The sequence below is a fragment of the Sciurus carolinensis genome, chromosome 4 (genome assembly GCF_902686445.1).
Source record: "Sciurus carolinensis chromosome 4, mSciCar1.2, whole genome shotgun sequence".
Taxonomy (NCBI): Eukaryota; Metazoa; Chordata; class Mammalia; order Rodentia; family Sciuridae; genus Sciurus; species Sciurus carolinensis.
The window spans coordinates 101,992,872-102,016,532 of NC_062216.1; the positions used below are offsets into that span (position 1 = coordinate 101,992,872).

The 23,661-nt window shown below is 33.7% G+C and overlaps 1 protein-coding gene across 5 annotated transcripts in view; it reads left to right on the top strand.

Moving 5' to 3' along the window:
* Positions 1 to 23,661, top strand: part of Cntn1 (contactin 1) — a 364,554-nt gene that overhangs the window by 301,552 nt on the left and 39,341 nt on the right. For all 5 annotated transcript variants that reach the window (XM_047548775.1, XM_047548778.1, XM_047548779.1 and 2 more), the window contains 4 exons: positions 4,444 to 4,593; positions 12,767 to 12,837; positions 14,266 to 14,500; positions 16,916 to 17,019. In XM_047548775.1, coding sequence (XP_047404731.1) covers positions 4,444 to 4,593; positions 12,767 to 12,837; positions 14,266 to 14,500; positions 16,916 to 17,019 — 560 coding nt within the window. The remainder of the gene's footprint in view (positions 1 to 4,443; positions 4,594 to 12,766; positions 12,838 to 14,265; positions 14,501 to 16,915; positions 17,020 to 23,661) is intronic.

The following is a 23,661-nucleotide window of genomic DNA, read 5'->3' on the forward strand; positions in this document are numbered from 1 at the left end:
TTTACACCATTATATTTATTCACAATCTCAACTGTAATTGGCTTTGAAGAATGAATTTTTTTTGGTAGATTAGCTGTGTACTTTTGTTAGTGTACAAATGAAGATTTTTTTTGTGACTACATCTTCAATAGAAGTAAAAAAATACTTTTGCAGGAAATGCATAATTAAAATCATGGATGTTTAATGTTATGGTAGTGTTCATTAAAAAGGAAAGTACAGGATGAAATAAATTTTATGAAGTTAATTATTTTGAGTATTCAATAAATATTTTTCAAAGTTATCAACTCTTACCACAAGTTCAAAGATTAAATTTAAATTTAGAATAATTAGATGAGGAAAAGTGAGGAGGAAAGAGTAGATTTTTTAAAACAATCTACTATAAATACTGCTCTCAATTTTTTTAAGAGTGGACAGTTTGTTATCATTCCCAAGATGTTCAGGTCATACTCAAAATACTGTGTTAGAGTTCATGCTGCTACCTTTAGAGAATGAAATATTATATATTTTGAAGGTTGAGCATGTGTGTGCTTGTGTGAGTGCCTGTGCATGTGTGCATGTGTAAGGGCGATGTTGAACAGAATGTAGTAAGGCCTAGAAAGCATGAGAAGTAGTTAAAAGAACTGTTCTCTAAAGTGGAGAAGAAAATGAGTTTATTAGTAAAGTTCTGTCATGTGGAAGACTGAATTGAGTGCTATGCACTTTCTACAGTTAACGTCTTTGCAAAAACATCTTTCTCTGGACTTTAGATTATTTTGTCAAAGTAGACATTTATAAATTAAATTATTGAGTGTAAACCACATTAGTGTATGGGCTACATGAAAAGCAGAACCACTTAGTGTTCCCACAACTAGTAGGAGTGTTTCTTCTGCTGTGTTTACTTAATACTTACTGTTATATTTTATGTCTTTACCAAATTGATAGATTAAAAAACAAAAAACAAAAAACTCAAGGCTTATTCAAAACTTATTGTAGGATATTTCCTTCCTTTCTCCCTTGCCTTCCTTCTTTCTCTCCCTCCCTCTTTCTTCTGTTTCTTTCTTTGCCTTCACATTTTGTAGTTCTCATTTCAAACGTGAGTTTCTCATTTTTATGTTCCTTAGAGCAAGTTCCATGAATCACACCTGCTGGGATGCCAGAGCATGGCTTGCTTTCCTTTTGCTGTAGGAACTGTGCCACACCTGTGGCTCCTTCCTGAGTCTTGCCAAGTGATCAATTTATCCATGGGTCTAAGGTCTATAACACAAAACTGAGTGATTGTGTTAGGGCCAGGCAGAAGCCTTTAAATGTTATTTTCCAGTCTTAAATACAGCCCTGCTGTTTTAGTCAGAACCGTGAGTGGGAAGTTCTTTCCAGGTAGTTTCAAATATTTGAGTTTTAGATTGAGATGGAGGATCCTAAAAATTCCATTTGAGCCCATAAGAAATATCAGGACTCACTCTGGCAATTTCCCAAAGCCTAGAATACCTGGGATTATATTGGCTGGAGTTATTATTGAAGCAATCTAGTTTTAGTCCTCAAGTGACTCTAGTTATTTCTGAGGTGGTTTGAACCTGCAGTCAGTGTGGTCTGATGGCCAAAAACCACAAGCATGGTTTCCAGGCAACACCTAAGAGTTATTGGCCTTAGAGAGCTTGCTTTTCTTTTCCTCAAAAAGCTGTCAGTCTTTATTCTGAGTCTTCTGGCCTCAAGATCTTTGTAAATAGGTCTATGGGTTAGTAATCATGGCTGTTGCTAAAATCAAAGTACGTAAAAGAATCTCGCCTAAGTACTAAAGTAAGAAGTATAGTTTCCTCCTTTACTGGTTTTTTTTTTTTTTTTTTTTTTTTTTTTTTTTGCTTAAAATTCACACTCAGAACTAAAACCAAGATTTAGAAACCTATTCAATTAATGCACATGCCATTTTAGTTTTCTTTTTTCTAAAACAAGCACTTTTTAAGTCATTACCAATTCTAGTAGAGAATATTGTTAATTTATACATGTCAAACTCCCTCCTTAATCTTTTAAGAGGCACATTCTGGAGGTCCCTCTTCTTGATATATACTTTCTATTTCCCCTTTGAGAAGGTTATTGGCATCTCTTGGCTTCCCATTGTGTCCACCTGCTCAATGTAGTAACTCCAAGGTTATATACTTACTTTTCTTCCTTTCTTCCTCTCAGATTTTAAAATCAAAGGCCCTTGTCCTCAGCTGAAATCCAAATTCTACTGCAAAATGACTCCAGTTGACTCTTTCTACTTTATCTCCCACCATTCCTTGAAATATTCTCTGTGGTCAAGTTTGAATTTCTTGTCTTTGGACTATGTTCCTGAGTTTTCCTGTGATTTGGGGTATTTTCATAGTGGACTCTCATGTTGCCTGAAATCAGTCTAGTGGTTGCGGGCTGTACTGTGCATCCAGTTGGTTCTTCCTGTTCTCATCCAGCAGATACCTGCTCCTGCCTGTTGACTACTCAGCTCCTTGGAAAAGACCCAGGGTAACTTTGGCCATCATGAGAACACCACATCCTTGCCAAGATGGGCCAGTTAGAATGCTTCCAACATTTCCACTCTCCAGGCATTTGAACAGTGCCAAGGTTTTGCAGTATAGGCAGGAGGGGATTGGGTCAGTCTTTTATAATATTTTCAAGTCTTTTATAATAATTTGTTCTCAAGCCCCTAAACTCACAAAATCACAAACTGTCAAATAGTTCCATCAGGTTTTTCCTTTAAGCCTCTGATTAAATTCCTAGGGATGGGATAATAAATTTCTACAAACTCTGTAACATAAAACAACAGAAATTTATTCTTGCACAATTCTGGAGGCCAGCTGTTCAAAATCAAAGTGTTGACGGGACAGCACCCTCTCCAAAGGCTCCAGGGAGCAAGCCATTCCCTGCTTCTTCAGTTTCTGATGGTTCCAAGTGTTCTTTGCCATATGACTGCATCACTTCAATACTTACGGTCACACTGCCTCCATCTCTTTATGAGTCTGTCCTCTGTGTCTCTTATCAGGACACTTGTCATTAGATTGGGGCCCATGTGGATAACCCAGGATGATCTTATCCAATAACCTTAACTTAATTACAGCCTTAACTTAAACTGAATAGGTTTGCCAAGACCCTCTTTCCAGTAAGGTAACATGCATAGGTTCAGGTAATTTAGATTTAGACATGAACTTTTGTGTGTGAGGGGGGCATGATTTAAGCCATTATAGCTTCACAGTGTCTTTTTCCACAGAGGGTTCAGGGCCACTGAAAGGCATTGAGAGAGGATTAAGGACTGCCCAACCCAGGTCATAACAACCCATTCTATTTTCCCTTTACTCTATGAAGTGCCCTTTGCAATCCAGAATTTTACTTTTTCTCTTCTGATTACCTAAAAGGAAAATTTCTTAAGTATATCAAATAAAACAAAAAGATTCTGATTGCATGCAAGGGAATGGTGGAATAGATAGAAAATAAACAGGCAGAACAGAAACACAGAAGGGAAAGCCAAATTTTTAATTAGAAAGTCAAAAATGTATGTTGTCTATAGAACAAATCCATAACAAAATAAGAGAATAAATAGCAAAACTTGCAGCAGGGTGAGAAATGAAACAGTCTGAGCTATAGAAGAATTTTTCTAAAAGTAGAAACTGAACACCAGGATGCTTGGCATTTATTATGGTAATGGGTACAGCCTCTTAAGAAGCTGCATATTCATGGGGTGCATTGCAGGATAAAAATTCCCTAAATATTAACATAATGAGTCATAGACAAGCCCAAAGGAACAAATTTTCCAAATAGGTAGTGTATGGGCATTTGCATGCACATGTATGTGTAAGTTAATTATGAAAATCATGTAGAAATATTTGTAGAGAGTTTAAAGTAAAATATAGACCTGTCTTGGTTATATACTTTATCATATGTCAATTAAATAAGCAAGCTAATGTCATATCCTACCCATAATTTATAATTGTTTGTTAGTAGCTAGTAATGTGAATTGTGAGTACTTTACTAATATAACATTTACTATCACTGCCCCAAATGATCTAAGTACACATCTATGAAACCAACCAAAAAAGGTTATAAACATCATCCATTTTTCCCTATTAATAAATCTTTTGCTATGTGTAGACTATACCTGTGGCAGTGCATAAACTTTTTGTGTCAGTTTTACCCTTGCCTCTGGAAATCTTTCTAGGTTTCACCTCCAGAATACTGCTTCTTGTTCCTCAAGCTGTACTCCCTGGACCAGCAGTACCAGCCTGACCTGGGAGCTCCTCAGAAGTACAGAGTTTCAGTCCCTCACCTCAGACTTCTTAAGTTGCACGTTTCTTCCTAGTTGATTATTTATAATAACCTCTCCTTCTTCCTTGAACTTCACATTCTAGTTGTTATTTTTATTTCCATTGCATATAATATAGGAGTGATAGAAATAACAACTTAGTTAACTAATAATCTCTATTTAATATTTATTTCATTTAGATCCCCCAATTATTGAAGGGAATATGGAGGCGGCAAGAGCAGTGGACCTAATCCCATGGATGGAATATGAATTTCGAGTGGTAGCTACTAACACGTTGGGTATAGGAGAGCCCAGCTTACCATCGAACAGGATTAAAACGGACGGCGCAGGTATGTGCAAGAAACTAAACTCTGAAAGATTTATAAATGCAGTATCAGTCTAAGAAATAGAGGAAAGTATGTGGAAATAAATAATACTCTAAGGTAAGTGATTCATCCAAAAAGTATATATGTGTGTATGTGTTTCACACATGTATGTATTCTATATCAAGGCAGCTAAAACCCAAAAAAGAAAGTATGAAGTTTTGAATATTTTTGCATAACTAATGTAGGGAAAGAAGTAAATGGAAACCACTGCACAGTCTACCAGAGACTATCTAAATGAAGTTGGTATGTAGAAGATGGACTGTAATGTACATTCTGAATCTTAACCAGACTGAGTCTGGATTAAACAGGTTCCAGAATTTGATTTAGAAGGTTAATGATTTATGTACCTTGGAGGCATTTCTAACTGAACATACTCATGGATGAGGGGTGTGGCAGAGAGCAAAGGGACAGGGGGGCATGGAGAGAATTTGCTGAGGACTTCTCAGATCAGTGCCACTTAGGGAGTCAGAGCTCCCCAAGACATAGCCAGGACGTGGTCTTTTAACATTAGGTATCACTCAAATACTCTCTTTTATCTAGCTCAACTTTGACTGTTCTTCAAATTCAAATTGGCATTTTTATGCTAATTACCAACTCCATTTAAATAGCTTTTACTGAAAGATGCACTCTACTCCTTTCCCCTTTCCCCCTGAATTTCTAAGCAAAATGTTGTTCTGATTCTAATGATAGCTCTTCTTTTATCATTCCTGTCTATCAAAAGATTTTTTTTTTTTGTAAGCTCTCTGGGTTCCTTTATTTTGACTACACATTGACAAATTTCTGTGCTTTGGGGAAAAGATTTTAAGCAGATAACAGACTGTCATTAAATTCCGCTGTGCTCTCTTAATACCATCTATCCACGTTTCTGGCTACCTCAATTACATGGTATAACTTCTAAATAGAATTACTAGTTCTAATGTCTTTAGTTTTTAAAGCAAACTAAGTCACAGAGATGGCTATCAATAAATTGTCTCTCAAAGTTTCCTATAATTTTATCTAATTTATCAGATAAAAATGACCGATTCTTAAATGAAGAAAATAGCATTAAGATATCTGGTCTGTGTGGAGTATTTTCATCTATATTTCGTTTAAACCTCATGATAATATTTCCATGTAGGAGTATTGTCCCTATGATCATTAATAAGCAGGAGACTCAGGAACATTAGGTAGTTTGCCTAAGTTAATAACCTACTTGCAAAATTCAGAATTCAAATTCAGATCTGTCTGATACCATTGATATGTTGAGCTTTTCTCATAAAAACAACATCTCAAGCAACGCCCTAAAAATTCATCTGTTTCTATGAACCATATTAGAATTGTATTAGAAGCTTGAATTTATTTAATCCTTAACTAAGAAGTTAGAGATGTCTTATATATTATTTTTATTTGTTTGTTTTAGTATATTCACCTATGAAACAAAGTGTTTCCCCTTCTCTTCCTCATAGAAATCCCATTAGAATATGGAGGTCATCTAAGTCAAAGCTGTATGAAGCACAAATGTACAGAGGAAGCACTGCTGTGTTTGTTTTTATTATTATTATCCCCTAGAGCCACCTATGTTTGCAATGGAGGCTACTGTATGTCAGACTGAACACAGTTGCTCTTTCTTGAAAAACAGGAAGAAATGGAAAATGGGGCATGACTAGACTGGTACTTTTGACCACATAATTTCACTCTGAAAGATCGTGCACTTGATTTGATTTAGCAAGCATTTTCATTTTCAAAATAAAGTTGGAGAAAAAATACAGAGTAATTAAGTTGGCCTAAGCAAATATTTCAGTTACAACACTGTAAATATCTACCTCAAATACAAACCTTTTTAAACAAAAATCTCATTGAATTTGATTAATTTTCTGCAATCTCTTGATTAATGTAATATGAACCAAGTCTTACCTGGACACTATTTCTTAAGTAAAAATGACTCACAGACAGGAGGAATCTTTCATTTGGCACTGATAATAGATGTAGACCTCCCTCCTTTTACAAATTTCATTACAAATAATACCTTTAGTATTTTTCCCAGAGAAGGTTTTGCTACATGGGTGCATCATCTGGTCACAATTGCTGTATGATTTATTTTTTTTTAATTCCCAAGTAGGAGTGATGATATTAAATATCTTTAAGAGCAACAATAAAAATACCAATGTCTCATTCAATTTAATTCTTTCATATCTGAGTTTATGAATATGGTTTGTATATAATACCTAGAAGTACCTTGCTTATTAACATGTAACTCTGAAGAATTTTCTTTGATGTCTTCTTTTTCTTAAATGTTGGTAAACAAAATCTTTCAAAGTAATATCAAACCCAAAATTGTGGCAACCAACTACTTTTTGGCACCTCTTACCTTATTTTTACTCAAATGGTATTTTGTTGAGAAATTATCTTCATCTCTGGTGTGCTTAGAAAATAAATTCTTTTAAGTGACTTCATAGCCAAAACAGCAAACACAATTACAAAATGATAAAGGTCTTATTCTCAGTACAAGGTAAAGCCCTGTAGTGATATGGAGTGATTCATTTACTTCAAGTGTGAAAAACTAAATCCTATAACCTCTAACACATTTATTAATCAGGAAATGCTTTAGAATCTTTGATTAATCAACTTTTATGGCACCACAATTCATACATGGGCTGTAGGTTATCACACATAGTGCTTCACTCTTTGCTTATATTGCTTCACTTAATTCTCATGATAACTTTACAGAATTATAGTTATTCCTAGTTTGACATGAGGAAGTTAAGATTGTACACAGCTAATGGGAGGCAGAGTCAGGATTTCAACCCAGATCTTTCTAATTCTAAAGATTTTGCTCCTAAACCTCTACCTGAAACAGTATACAGTATTGAAGTTCTAAGCCATCAATCCTCTGGTGGGATCCTAGCATCATCATTTGGAAGCTCTGTGATATTGGACACATTACTTAATCTCTTGGAGTCTCACATTTCTCATCTCTATATGGAAATCAATTGACTTATGGGATTATTTTTATGATTAAAAAACGTAAGGATAAGCACTGTGGTACATAATATTGCTCAACAAATAATATTTATTGTGCTATTAATGTTCATTTTAAAGTTTAGTATGCTTATAAAAATATGGTCTCTTGTCTACTTTGTAACTGATCACCTCACCTGACAATATATTTCCATTTTTATAAACATAATAGATCGTATTATTTCATATAATTATTAATCATATTAAAAGTCATTTTATATATTCACAAAATAAAATTCAACAGAATTTCTCTTTTTGTTTTTCTTTTCATTTACTTTATTAATAATGAATATATGTAAAATTGGACATTTGCAATTTTCATTCTTACAAGAAAGTAAAAATACTTTCTAAATGAGGAATGTTTGTCTTGTTGTGTGCCATTATAAGGACTCTAAGAGATACCAGCATATGTTATGTGGGATAAAGGCTAGTTTCCATTTGATAGAAAGGTTGATCTGTGCCTCATTATGCTGATTGAAGAGAGGTGACATTATCCAATGCTGCACATGCCCTGATATGTCCAATTACTTAAAGTCAAGATCTCAGAGCACAGTTGAGTGTATTCTTTGGATTCAGACAAGTGTATTATAAAATGGATGCTCCCAAATGAAGAATTAGAAGGCATGTTTGTAATTCATTTGAGCCCATTTAATTTTGACTGTAAGAAAGAGATAACAAAAACATCCTTTGAAATAATGAGTCATTGTAAGATATATTCCCAGAGCTAATAGCTCTGCAGGTGCATTTGGTGAATTGATAGCCTCAAATGGTACATTAAGGTTTATTTTGACATTTTTGTGTTTATTTGCCAGTTCAAACCATTTTGAGGGGGATAAAAAGGAAAAATAACAAAATCAGAGTCAACACTTTCATATTATGTATAAAGTATTAATTTCATGTCCAAAGAAGCTAGAATGTTCTTTCTTTTAGCTTTCTCCATTTCTCTTTTACTTCCTCTTTTCTTTCTATTTTTTTTTTTCCTTTTATGTTCATTAAAAGAGAGGAATGCCACTAGAAACATGTTTTGTAGTTGGTAAGAAACTACTATGGGAAAGTTAGTTGTTGTCATTAATAATTAAATAGGTAAATCCTTTTAAAAGAAGCAAATTGATTTTTAAGCCATCAGAAGACCTGAATTAAAGTTGGCAGCTTCTATACTTGTGAGTAGAGTAACCTGGACAAGTTAATTAGTTTGTTTGGAATTCATGAATGGGGATAATGCTACTTCTCCATATACTTCAGATTGCTTATCTGAGAGTCCAATTAGGTGAGGTAAGTAAAAATAATTCCCAAATTCTAGTTGAGCCTGTTGTTAAGCAGGGATCATTTATTCATTCAGCACTTTTATAAATTTTGGATATTTAAGACATTGAACTAAAACTAGAAGCGTGCCCTTAATCTCTACCATCATAAAGAGCATCTTTAGGACTTGAAGTAGATTGTATTTGTATTGTTATCTTTAGTGCTTAACACAGCATGTTGCCCATAGTTGCTCAAAATTATTTGTAGAAGAAAAAGGGAGAAACAAGGAGGATAAAGTGATAGTACTATAAGACTTTAATAGAAGACGGTGAAAAGAGAAAGCATGATCAAAGCAACAGTGAGATTCACATATGATTTAGAAGGATCTATTACCAAATATATGTTGTTTTGTTTGATAACAAACGTGACATCTGTATTGGATGATTTGGATTTTCATGCACAGAGAAAGGTAAACTAGAAAGTATTAAGTCCTTTATTTAGTTTAAATAAATAATCCATTACTGGTTTGGGTTCTTCTTATGAATTTTACTATGCCCATGATTTTTTCAACTTATAGCATTCTTTTCTGTCTACCCAAATACTATCTGCAACTGACTTTTCTTATAGGATCATTTCATTGAGCAATTAATAAACTTACTCTACTCTCCTGTTAAAATTTCCTATTTGAAAACAAAGCCTACAATAACAAACATACTTACAATCTCTGCCCGATAAAATGCTGAAACATTAATATTTTTGTAAACTATCTTAGACTCTATTCCTTTTGTATCTATAATGGAAGAACACCAATTTAACATAGAAATGCATTGGAACTGCTAGCAATCTGTTCCACCATCAAACTAAGATTTCATGAGTTACAAAGAACTACTTTTATTTGAATTTCCAAATATTTTACAGTTCATTTTAATTTATTAAAAACTCTTCAGAACTATATATTTAAGTGCTTAAGAGTATAGATATAAAGATAGAATAAAAGTAGGTGTTAGATTTTAATCTCTTTGATTTCCTAGACTAGAATATTACTTAAAATCTCTCACTAAAATATTTTGTTTTAAATCATTTTGAAATTTTTCTGCAAGTTAAGAAGAGAAGTTACATTCATGTTTAACTTTTTGTCTATAAAAATGATATTCACGTCAAGGAAATAATTAACAACAAATAAGTAGTTAACATATTCTGAGTCAAGGTCCAATCTTTATATACTCTATTTTGAAAATTTAGGATTTGTTATGAGTCAGTTTCAACATTGTTAAATAAAACATCAAAGCCCCAAGAGGTACTTACATGCAAATTGTTTAAGCATTCAAATATAAAAGGAAAATTGGCAGTATTAGCTTCTTTTCATGGGAAAGAATAATCATGGCATTGACTTGATTTTCTTTTTTAAGTTTTCTAGACTCCTGACTATAATACAGAGGCACTCTTATAAAAACCTCAAGGGAATCACAGTTAGACTGAAATGATGGCAAAAGAACATGTTCAAACATTTCACTATTTTTACCTTTCTTATTAAAATTATAAATATTGCTTATTCATGATTAATATTTTAGCATTTTTCCTAAATATTAGCTTAAATTCATTTTAATGATTTATCATTTAAAGAATGTCCAGTTTGTTCTCTGTTCAGTGGCTAGAGCCTGGAGTTAAACAGACTCCCTTGTGCGTAGGGTGATCTACTTGCCTAAAACAAATCACCGTGTATGACCAGGTCCTCCTGTGTTACCAGGGCCAAGTAAAAATTGAACATGTAACTGCTATGTCTCAGATTCAAATTAGATGTGTAGGCTATGTTCTCACTCCATCTATGAAAAATACCCCTAATCTGCTAAGGTTCCAAGTGAATAGTCAAGACAACATGGGGGAAATTATGTCAATAATTAATCCAAGTGAGAAATCAAAACACTGGGTTAAGATAAAACTAACTTGACTTCTGTGCTTTCCTTCATTGTCTTGTTTTCAGCAACATGAGCCCAATAGGCAATATTTGAGAAACAAATCAATCTTGAATTATTTGCTTGAAGCATGTTAAGAAGCACTTAAACATAAAGTGGCAATATAAACATACCCATTTTTTTTTCATTCTGTTCTTAAGGTTAAAAATGATTATAATAAAATGCATTACAGTGAAATGTCCTAGCTAATATACTTGTCCCAAGGAAGGAAATATTTGATTCAACAAATTACAGTATAGTACATTATTTTAGAACTATTTTTACAATAATTTGCCTATGACCACTAACCTTGTACTTAAACAAAAAATGATTTATTTATTGATTATTAGACAACAGCTTTTTATTTTTCTATAGCATATGAAATTTTGACTTTAGAATATAAGTTATAGTCTTAGAAGACTTTCCAGAGTTATTTTAATATCCCTTCAGCCTTCAATATGTATTTTAACTAAAGAGCTACAAATAATTTCTCTTTTAACAACACTGTGCACTAAATTTCACCTTCCAACACTCAATATGGTAACAGTTTAGTAGTAAACTGAAATCACTCAGATTTTGTTCTACTTTTTTCATGAATAAAGGAAATCATCATATAGTTTCATAAATATAAAGGAAAGCATGCATTTTGTTTCTGTGCAATAAATGTACATATTTCATCAAAGAACTTTTGGAATCACAAATCACAAGTACAGATTTGTTAGAATCTGTACTTCAGTGAATGTCACCTTGCTATGAGGACTCTCAGGAAGGTATGACTGTGTCCCCTTGGGAAGGGAATTGGGAAGAAATGACATTTCATTCTCTTGGAAGGGTTAACAGATGGGGGAATAATATCTCCCACTGAGCCAACACATTTGCATGGGGAATGTACATAGCCTATGGAAACACAGACCTCATCCCTGGCAACCAGTAGCTGGGGCATACTCAGAACACACAAAGCTTCATTCATCTGCACGTCCCCAGTTAGAGGCTGTCTACACATCCAACAAGATACAGTGCCTACCCTGAAGGGGTTTCAAGGAGAGAGAAGAACAAAAAGGAACCCACTGGACTTGGCAGTTAAAAGCAATTTTGTAATTTTTGAAATAGTGATTTTTAGGAATATGAAGAAGTGGAAACTGATTGTGGGTTGTTAAAAAGTGATTATGTAATGAACACAAAAGACAGTCATATATCCGTTCTTTCACATACTTCAGTGACAGGAAAGGGTGTAATGGCTTGGGATTAAGAGGAAAGCAGCATTACAGGGAAGTCCTTCAGAGCAGAGAGACTGCACAGTGTGAAAACTCTCCAGCAGAGAAAGAGACTAAAGGATGATGTAAGAGGATCCGGAGCAGAAGGGTTGGAGTCACTGATGGGGCAAGCTTCCAAAAGAGACTTAAGAATTGGAAGTGAGAGCATAAGAGACAATCTTAGATTTATTACATTTCTCTTATTTCCAGATATTTGGGGAAACATTATCCAATGTTAATATAAACTCGTGGTGTCTTAACATTATTTTGTAGAATGAAGCATAAAAATGACAAAACAGTGAGTTGTTAGAAATTTGTAGGGCTTCAAGTGAGAGCTCTAAAATGTTTTCCAACAGAGTATATCTAGTCTTTCAAAATCATGTTAAATGGAAGGACACACACACACACACACAAAAGATGGTTGAGGCCAATTTGCTTCATTCTCCTTTGCTGAGGGAAACCGGCACATTTCCTGTGGCACTGAATCAATTTTTATCTTGGCAGTAAAACAGATTATTACAGCTACTGAGAGTCATTGTTATTATAATTGAGTAGATCATGCAGGAAGCTTGTTTTTCCTAGCAAAAAAAAAAAAATCCTGGTTTCTGTGGTAAATAGAACACTACCATCAGAAAAGAATTATGTAACCTCTATTTTTATTGTTTCACATATTTGTTTGTTTGTTTGTTTCAGCACCAAATGTGGCTCCTTCTGATGTGGGAGGTGGGGGTGGAAGCAACAGAGAACTGACTATAACATGGGCAGTAAGTATTGATGAGTTCAACGTATTATAGGGTACTTTACACTGAATTGCAAACGCATTTTATTTCCTGCAGTAAATTCAAAATAAAACTGAACACTCAATCCGCAAACAAGAATGAATTACTTTATTATTTTTTTCCTTGCATGCATGTCAAATTTCATCAGGTTTGCAAAAGCTAAGGGGGGCAGATCCTACACAAACAAGGATCCCAAACCCAGAGAGGCAATTGCCTATAAGATTAAATATTCAACTATCTGATTCCAGGATATTTTGAATTCATTGTGGTCTGGTAACCCAATTGTAATTTATAACATTTTCTCTTGGCATTCTGAACTCCAAAGAGTCAACTTGGAAACTATTTCAAAACCCATTTTTAAATTGGAGATTGTTCTTCATTCAGGTTTACTTTGATTCCTAGTATAATCCATCATGATAGATCAGTCTTAGAAGTCATCCAAGGGACTGCTACTAAGGGATATAAATAGTTTATTACATTTTCTTAAGCAAAGAAGAGTTCTATATCAAACTATAGTACTTGTGGGTTTTTGAAGTGGGAGAGATGTTGGGAGGGTGTGGGGAAGATTGTGAAAACACAGACTTACATGAAGTAGACATCTGGCATTTAATACTTTATATAAATTCATTTATGAAGTTCATATTTTTAATGTTTAACCTCTGTAGATAGTTAAGGAACACAATTTAGGTTCCAAAGGATTTTTGAGGACTATAAGAAAAAGACAGATTTTTAACTTTGCATGAATCAAATTAATTTATTCAGTAAGTGCATATTTAGGAGAACTTGACTTTACTCAGTGCTCTGTAGTCATCTCTTATGTTTGCCACCTAAATTAGATTTTTAAGCAAGATTTTTAAAAAGTACCTTACCTTTTGCTTTTCTGAATCTCCAGTTATTTATTTCTAAGTTTTACTGTCAATGTGATTACCCAAAATGGAAATATTAAAATTAAGACATCTTAATGTTTTCCAAATCGCATGAGTTTTGTAAACCCTGTTGGTATCTGCTTCACAATAAAATGAGCTGTCAAAAAAATTTGAATTAGAAATTCTCTTAAAATTCAAAACTGAGTTTCCAAGGATAGGGCCTGAGAATCAGTATTGTTGAAAGCTCAAGAAAGTTTCGGAGGAATCACATGGCATCTAGAAGAACATCTTAGACAGAAGAAATTAAAAATGGGAAGGCCCAAGGCAGGAGCTCATGGAGAGTTTAAGAAATAGCAAGGATGCCACTTGGCAAATGAGATCATCACATATGTGAGCATGATTTTATTCTGGCATTTTCCACTAGAACTAACTTATGAGCAAATACATTTTGGGGAAAAGCATGTTTCCAGGTGAATATTTATTCTCATAAGATTTTTCTCCCTGCTATTATCACTAAAACCTATTTAATATTTTAACTTCTATTTAGCCTTTATCAAGAGAATACCACTATGGTAACAATTTTGGTTACATAGTGGCATTTAAACCTTTTGATGGAGAAGAATGGAAAAAAGTTACAGTTACTAATCCAGACACTGGCCGATATGTTCATAAAGATGAAACCATGAGCCCTTCCACTGCATTTCAAGTGAAAGTGAAAGCCTTCAACAACAAAGGAGATGGACCCTACAGCCTCATAGCTGTCATTAATTCAGCACAAGACGGTAGGTCAGAGGCCTTACCAATGTGATGAGGGAGATGGAATCCAAATCTTTGATATTCAGTTTGCTTTCTGTCCCATCTTACTTATTAAGAACTTTCTATAGTCCTACATATTTAGCAAATGAGTATCATTTTGAGCCAAAGTAAAATCTCAGTCTCTCCATGTAAATGACAAGAGTGTTACTCATGCTTTTTTTCATCCTTTAGATCATGTTCAATATAGTTAAGTAGACTCCGGTTCCTTGCCTCTTAATTATAATTTGGTTGTCAAAATTCTCCAATACTTTATTGGAACTTATGTTTATGCATTTATAAAGTCTACTGCATAACATTCTAGAACATATGTATTGTAAAACATATGTATTATAAAGTTGCTCAAAATTATAATACAAAATTTGTGTGATCGCAGCATTCAAGTAAGTTTTTTAAATTATAATAGAGTGCTGAAATTTTATTAAAGGGAATCTAAACATAATTATATAAAAGAGGAATCAGAAAATCAGTTGAATTTTTTTCTTTTAAAGGTAACGTTTTTGTCCTGTAGGCCATTTAGGGGAAAAATACTGATACTGGCTCTCTCTTTTTCTAGAAACTAACTAAATTAAGCATGCTCATAAAGGACTTTAAATATCTAGACAAAATGACCTACAATTTTAAACATAATTGTCTGGTTTCCTATGATTTCCTATTTAAGCTGCTAAGATTTTTTAATTTATGCTCCTGTTACAAAGAGATAAAATGTCCACATTATGTCTTCTTACTCATGTGCACTGCGTAAATAATTAATGACTGGGGAAGCAAATAGAGATTTCATTGCCTTCTGATCTAAACATTTACCCTTAGCCAAGTTTCCCTTGGAACACATGCAAAAAACCAGGATGGAAGAGTATGAAAACTAGAACTGTGTGAGGTACTCTTCTATTCTCTATGAGGAAAAAGGCTCCAACTAATTCATCATCCAATTTACATTATTTTCACTTTATATTAACACAGGTGTCCCTTAGAATTCAACTGAACTTCTCCCATATAGTCCTCAGGCATTGACTCTTTAGCATTCATATTTGTTCAAAAATGAAATATGAATTCAAATAATCTCATGATCTATATACTCCAATTATGTCATTTTATTGTACATGTATCTTATAACATCATGTTATATATATTAAATATATATAAGATGCATTCAAGAATGCACATATGAAAGGCAACCATAGGAGTCATTTAGCTCAGCTAAATACCTTAAAAGAATAAAAAGCAGAAATAATTTGTTTATAATCAAACCTTGCAAAAGTCCTGATGACAAATCTTATATTCCCTATTCCTGTACTTATTCAGCAGAAATGTGATAACTTGACTCAATTTTAATAACTTGAAAAACATGATTACATCTCCTGGAGAAAATGAAAGTTAAAAGTATTTTACAAGTTATCTTTTCATCCAATATCATTTTTTACTGCTGTATTTGATGCTAAAGTAAGCTTCCAGGCAAAAGGCCATGCTTGTCATCTATGGAGTCATGGCCATTTGTGTTTAATTATATTTCTTTCCTAAATATTTCATGAGTCTCATAAAACTCACATGTGCTGAAACTTGCATAAGTTGTTAATCTTTTCTTCTACTTCTAAGAAATCCATCACAGTGCTACATGTTTACCTTGATTTGGAAAGGCAACAGTGTTCATATGTAGGACATTTTTTAACATTAAATAGGATTATGGCCTTTTAATGAAAGATAATAAAAATTGATCACCCCTGCTTAAAGGTTTCCCTGGTTTCTTTGTGTAAATTTCATAAGGGATGTAAATTACTTTTTCTCCCTGAACAGAGGCCTTTTTGATACATATTTGACTTGATGCCCAGTTGTAAGATTAGACATATAAAAAGCTTTCCTGAGTCCAAGAAACAGTGGATGTCACAACTTGTTTCAAAGGATCTTACATTCTTTTTTAAAATCTTAGCTTGAACATAAAAGAGGGAAGTTTTTTTTTTTATTAATTATATTGTTTTGTATAAATAAATAACAAGTAGGAAAAACTTCATTATAATGAAAAAGTTTTATAGTAAATCCCAAAGTTCTTACTTTTGGTAAGATAGAATAGATAAATACAGTTTTAATTTATATAAGTAGGCCTTCTTAAAAATATCAGTTGGGTGAAATAACGTACTTCTTGCTAAAAGATATCATGGAAATCCCCCAAATTTCCTATATTTTATAAAAGTGCATGAATATTTGTATGTCTACATTATCTTTTATGTGTAAGAAAATGTGTGCACATAGTAATATTAATAAAAATAAATGGAGATATAGTAAAACTAATTTATTTTTAAAATGTTATAGCTCTAATTCATTTATATAGCAGTTTTATTCAAATTTATTTATGTAAGCATCTAAAATGTAATGTTCTCATCAAATTTCAGCTCCTAGTGAAGCCCCCACAGAAGTAGGTGTAAAGGTCTTATCATCTTCTGAGATATCAGTTCATTGGAAACATGTTTTAGAAAAAATAGTGGAAAGCTATCAGGTGAGCTCAATTTTTGTTAAAAATACATTTATTCATAAATACATAAGCATAAGTTTGAAATAGTTGCATATTTTAATGTCCTGGGTCCTATTGATTGATAGAGCAACAAACACTGTATTCTGTGTGTTTAGTGTTTTGGGCTTTATAAGCTAATTTTCAAGAGTAAAATAGGTAATACCCTGAGTTGATTTATTATTACATATTGTATACATGTATTAAATTATCATAATGTATTCCATAAAGATGTACAAATATTAGTCTCAATAAAAAGAGGAAAAAAGAGTAAGACAGTTACTAACTGGCTAATCTAGGTAGAATGATGAGATCTATATGCTGGCAAACCATTGGCTGAAATAAAGATTAAGGTAATAACACTCATAGTTAGCCAAATATTTTAAGACTGACATTCACATAAAATGTCAAGTGTTTTGGAAAGCATTTTAGTAATTTATATCAACATCCTTAACATGGTCTTCTTATTTCACTTAAGCAGTTCCACTTCTAAAATTCCTTCAAAAGAGACCATTATAAATTTACCAGAAGTGTGTCTTATAATGTTATCTATGGTGACAGAAAATTCACAACAATCAAAACATCCCAAAGAAATTCACGAACCCAGCTGGTCCCAGTGGTGCACTCCTGTAATCCCAGCAACTTGGAAGACTGATACAGGAGGATCACGAGTTCAAAGCCAGCTTTAGCAATGGCAAAGTGATAAGCAACTCAGTGAGACCCTGTCTCTAAGTGAAATACAAAATAGGGTTGGGGGTGTGGTTCAATGGTAGAGTGCCCTTCAGTTCAATTCCCAGTACCCTCCCTCACAGAAAAAAGAAATTCATGAACCCAGTCTTACAGGAATGGTAGGAATTAGCCAGGTAGGAAGGGGAAGGTTTGTCTTCTTAGGGGAGTGAAAACTGGAAATGGCAAACTAGGAAGTTGTTGGGGTCTTTAACACAATGCTAACACAATTTGGACATGGTTATGTAGAAAAAGTGAACAAAGGAATTGGTGTCATCTGCCTTCACAGCTGAGCAAACGGATACCCAAAAGATTTGACATGTTTCCTCTGTTATTAGTAACAAAAAGTGTCAGGGCAGTGTCTAGAACTCAGATTTTCTGATTGAAGGTTAGGACTTGATGACACACCACAGACCTCCTTTCGTTTTGCCCAGCAAGTAGACAGAACTGCTGTCCTGGAGGTGCCTGCTGGCTAGCTTGCCCTCTTTGTTCTTGTGCTCAACTTTTCCATCTGTGTATGGAATATCAGTTCCATAAGGGCAGGCTTTTGTCTATTCCATTCTCAGTGCTGACAAGAGTGCTAGGCACATAGCAGGTACTACATAGATGCTCATTGAATACTGGTAGGAATAATGAGGCATGACTGAATGCAGTGTTAACTTTTGGCTGTCTGAAGACCATGTTTCTGAGATGCAGACACATAAGCCACCCAAGTCTTTAAGCAGAAACACCTAGACTAATAGAAATTGCTTTTCTCTTGTTGTTATTTTGTTTTGGCACTGTAGTTCATGATTTTGGTAACCTTCAAAGTGCCTTCAGGTAAATTTTGGGAGGGTTCAGCTGAAATTATAATAAAGATAGCAGATAAGAGGGGATTAGGAATGAAAGTAGCAGACTGAGACTACCCTGTGTTCATAATTTACTAATCTGACAGACCGAGTAGAAAAGGAGAGAGAAACTGATTCTCTGGATGTCACAAATCCTCAAAATAAGTAAGTCCAAGATATCTTTGGGAGAAGACACCAATGATCGATGCTTGCAAAGTCAGATTTTGGGGCTAGGGTTGTAGCTCAATGGTAGAGCATTTGCCTGGCACATGTGAGACACTGGGTTCAATCCCCAGTGCCACATATAAATAAACAAAATAAAGCTAGTGTGTTCATCTAAAGTCAAAATATTAAAATAAAAAAGAAAAGTCAAATTTTAGACCACAGGATTTTTTCCTCCTTGATGTTACTCCTTTTTAACAAATAAAAAATTTAAAAAGAATGAAGTGTTAAATATATATTCCACTTCATTAAAGAGCATGCTAGAGAAGTATATACTATCTTTCCCTGTGTCAGAAATTCTATATTGACTATTTTATAATTTTCAGCAGAGTACGAAGGAAATATAAGGTGAGAAACCATACAGTGATACCAATGATTCAGATAATAATCAGAATACAAGCTTTTTTGATTGCGAATTAACCCTCGATTAAGGATTCTCAAATCACAGAAAATGATCTTTAGCAAATTAGATTTTCTGAAATGAGAATTTCAAAAGAAAAGTATGCGTCATAGAAAAGTGGTTTCATAGACTTCTGATTTTTTGCAGCACCACATCAAGTAGAAAGTTATGAGCTTTGTTGCTGAGCAGACAGGGGTTTACATCTCAGCTCCAGCACTTAGGAATTTTGTGGGAGATTTATTTGAACTTCCTTAGTTTCCTCACCTATAAATCTGAGAGAGTCACCACTGCCTCATAGGATTGTTGCTTAGAAGAAATGAATAATCCACACTAAGCTTTTTCCTATTCTTTGCCATTGGGCACGCTGAAGATGACAGTGGCAATGATGAAGATGTTTGGGATGATATTAATGATGATGAGAACAGCAGCTCTTACTGAGCCCTTACACGCTGAATACTTCAGGAGTTCATGGTACCAAATCTACAGAACCTTAGGGAACAGCCACTTTTTTTACCGCCATTTTAAAGATGAGGGTCGTGAGTCTTACAAACATTTATAATAATTACCATGACCAGATTTTAATCTATGTCTTGCCTCTCCAGAGAATGGAAGATTTAAAATGTTGGAAGTAAATCATTCAATTATTGTTTCTATTTAGTCTTTCTTAAAATCCTTTGAAGTCTTTTACACAGACCCTTGAATATCAAAGACAAGCACAGATCTTAAAAGACAAAAATCAGTGTCATTTATTTCTCCCATGAGAAATGTTCCATGAATATATGGGGGAAATTTTTTTACTGATTATCATATAATTATTATTTCTATTTTTAAAAGTATGGAAGAAGCCAGTGATTTAGTGAGATAGATGGTCAGGAAATACCCCACTGCACTTCCTATGAAAACCTAAGATGAATCTAAGTTATAAAGATACATGTGCGAAAAGCAACACATTAAAATATTAGATAAAACATAATGTTGAGAAAGTTGAATTCTGAGATTTCAAATGAGTACTGTAGGTAATGGGGTCTAAAAATAGTATTCCTTTGTGGATTTAAAGTGTATCTCAGTAGAAAGTATAAAAGGCACACATTTTTTTTTTTTTCTGTTGGGGGATGATCAGGTTAAAAAGATCCCCACTTCCAAGTTAATTTACCAAGTGAGTTTTTCCATAGAATAGGTGAGCTAGAAAAACACAAAAAGTCCTTATCAAAGTCATTTCAGTAACTTTGATCTCCTTCCCAGAAATCCACAAAAGACTTATTTTACTCACCCAGCAGGTAAAACATTCACTTAATTAATTTAATTAAAATAAGCCAAACTAGGCTATCAGAAATAATGAATGAAAAAACTCTTAGCAGCTGAACTGGAGATTAATGCAGATAATTGATTGCACAACCATCATAAAGGATTAACAGCCCCAAATATTCTTCTGAAGTGTTCTTACAGGTGAAGTTCTTATTAGTAAGCATAAAATTATGTTTAGGAAGTGTTTTGTTTTCTTATTTTGGAGAAGGCATCTATCTTAGTCTATATCTCCCCTAAGCAGAGCCTCACAAAGATGTAGGAAAAGGGGGCTTTTTATTACTGTTGTTTATTTTACATATCATCCAAGGGAACACGTGGGAGGGAAAGGCAAAGAAAACATGACTGAGGAGAGCTTAAAAACAAAGCCACTGTGGACAGCTTGGACCCCCATCCTTTGAGATCTGTAAGAAACTTGATAAATGTGGCTTCGGACTGCCCTGCCTGGGATAAAAGGGGAAGCTCTGATGCCCTCCTTTCCCCTTGGTTAATGGTGGAGCCATGCATTGTCTCCTCTTCCTCTTGGGCCTACTGAGCAAGTTTCACCTTGCGGTGAAGGTTGATCCTGCATGGGAAGTGTGATGTTGGCAGCTACCAGGAGATGAAGTGGTGTCCTGTATTTTTGGAAAGCTAGTTGAAGCCTGCTTAGCTCTGGTTGATATCTCTACCAGTGACTGAAATAAAAGGGAGCTTTGAGTAGTACCCAGATGGCATACAAATAGACTTTGGAAGATTTATATCATTGCCTTTCATAGTCATAGAATGTACTAATACTGATCTGGGACCTGGATAATTTAAAATCAGTCTTTTTTTTTTGTTGTTGTTGTTATTCTCATTTTTTTTTTTTTTACTTAAATACCATATGTAGATTTTTTTAAAGATTGTATTAAATTCTTATATGAAGTAGAGGAATAGTCTCGTGTCAGATATTACTTTTGGACAGACAAAATTCATGATTTAAAGGAGAGAACTTGGAAATTGATAGGAAGGTTTACAGAAGTAGTAAATAATAAAATGATACAAGCCTAGTTTTCAGAAATGCTAAATATCTTCAAGTACTCCATAATTGGTAGCATCTATTATTTTATTCTGCTCTTCTTTGAAGTAAATGTGGTTAAAGGACTGGCTTTATTACAAATTTCTCATTTTTTTCTGAGAAGGGATGTAATCGTTGCCTTTGTACAAAAATGACACTATTGTAGCTCATAAGTTTATTATAATCATTCTTAATTAAAAATAGGAGTTAGTCTTTTTTTCTGAGGATTTTTCTTTTAGCTTCTTAATACTTTTATGAAGAGTACATTTTCTTGGAACAAAAATAAACACTTAGATCTCTGTATCAATGACTTAATAATTATATGTGAACTTAAGCACTTTGATTTATTCCTTGATTTATTTTTTAAAAAAATATATGAAGGAGAAGAGCATGTTTGCTTGGTTCTCTACTGCATGATCAGCATTTAGCACATGACCTGGTACAAACTGTGAATCTAATGAATATTTGTTTAATGAATGAATAAGTGACACAGGTAAAACACAGTCCTACGCACACATTTTAGTTCCCAATTTTAGCATAAAATGTGCTCAAAAATAACATACACCTGCTGTCATTAAACTTATAATCTATAAGAGCAGAGAGACAAGTTATGAGGTGATTCTATAATGGTTTAATATGCTATTAGGAGTTAACACTAGACACTGCATATGGTGGGCATTTTAACAACATGTAGATAAGAGTTAAATATCATGCATTAAATAGAAGTAAATAAACTGCTAAGAAAGCATCACATATTTTCTCTCATATGTGAAATCTAGAAAAAAATAGACCATATGAATGTAGAAGGGAGATTTAGTGATGGGAAAGGGGATTGGGGAGATAAGAGGGGAAGAGAGGGGGTAATGGTGGGATGGAAATGATCAAAATATGTTATGTGCATATATGGATATGAAACCCATTATTCTATATAATTAACATGTATTAATAAACATTTAAATTAAATACAGCATTTGTTTCTCTAGCCTATGGAAATGAATTTATGGTTCACTATAACAAAGTGGGGTCCTGCTTTATTTATTTATTTACTTTTCTAGTAATGATACTTTACTTCTCATTAATTCATTTAGATTCTCTTTCGGTCTCCCTAGTGATTAACCAAGAGCATTGCATTTGTTCAGTTTTACGGTTATAGGTCATAGACTCCCACTGCCAAACAAATTTTCACACAAATTAATGTTGTTTCTTCACCATGATGTAACTCATCATGGATATCAAGATGCAAGAGCCCAAACTTATCATCTACTTGGAAATTCAAAGTTCACAGTCAGCAACTAGTTCAGATAAAAATTATAATGCCATATTTACACATATCCATCTACTTCTATTTATTTTAGGATTCTTTGAAAACATAAGTCATATATACTTAAGAAGAGACTGATTACACAATGAGATGATTCTGCATCAGATGTTTTTGTAAAGGTTGAGTGTACCTGTGAAAATGCTATGCAACTCTCATATGCAGAAATTATGAAATCAGGGAGTACTTGGCACACTCAATGATTCTTTCTGCTCCCAAGTTACAAGGGAATAGCTAAGTCACTACTTCAATTGATGAATTTCAGTGGAGACTGATTACATAGATTCCTGCCAGAGTCAGAAGAATAAAAAATTGGTCATTTAGGATAAGTTACAAAGAATACATTAAGGAAAACTTTTTTTTTTTCTTTTGTGCCAAATGCATCGTGGAATTTGAATAAGGTGACTCATTTTAGTATATAACATCTTATACAAATTGCCTTCATTATAGTCATCTAGTCTAAAACTTCTCTTCTTTAAACTGGGTATAAAGGTTCTCCTCATGGAATGATGTTTTAAATTCTGGTATGCATCTCGGTCAATAAGCACACATATAAAAATTCAGGAACCATGAGGGCCTCCATTTTGATTGCTGTAAGATGGGGTAAATCCTACCATCAGAGTTTCGTTGAGTAGAGAATGTGTGCGGGTGATCCTAATGCCGCACCTGGCATTTCCTTAGAACATAAATGTTCATTTTATTTCTTTTTAGCTTAGCAAGGAAGGGGCCTTATGTCTTGTCTGACTCAAACACCCACTTAGATATCAGCATTTTGCTTCTGCTCAGATGCATGTGCTTA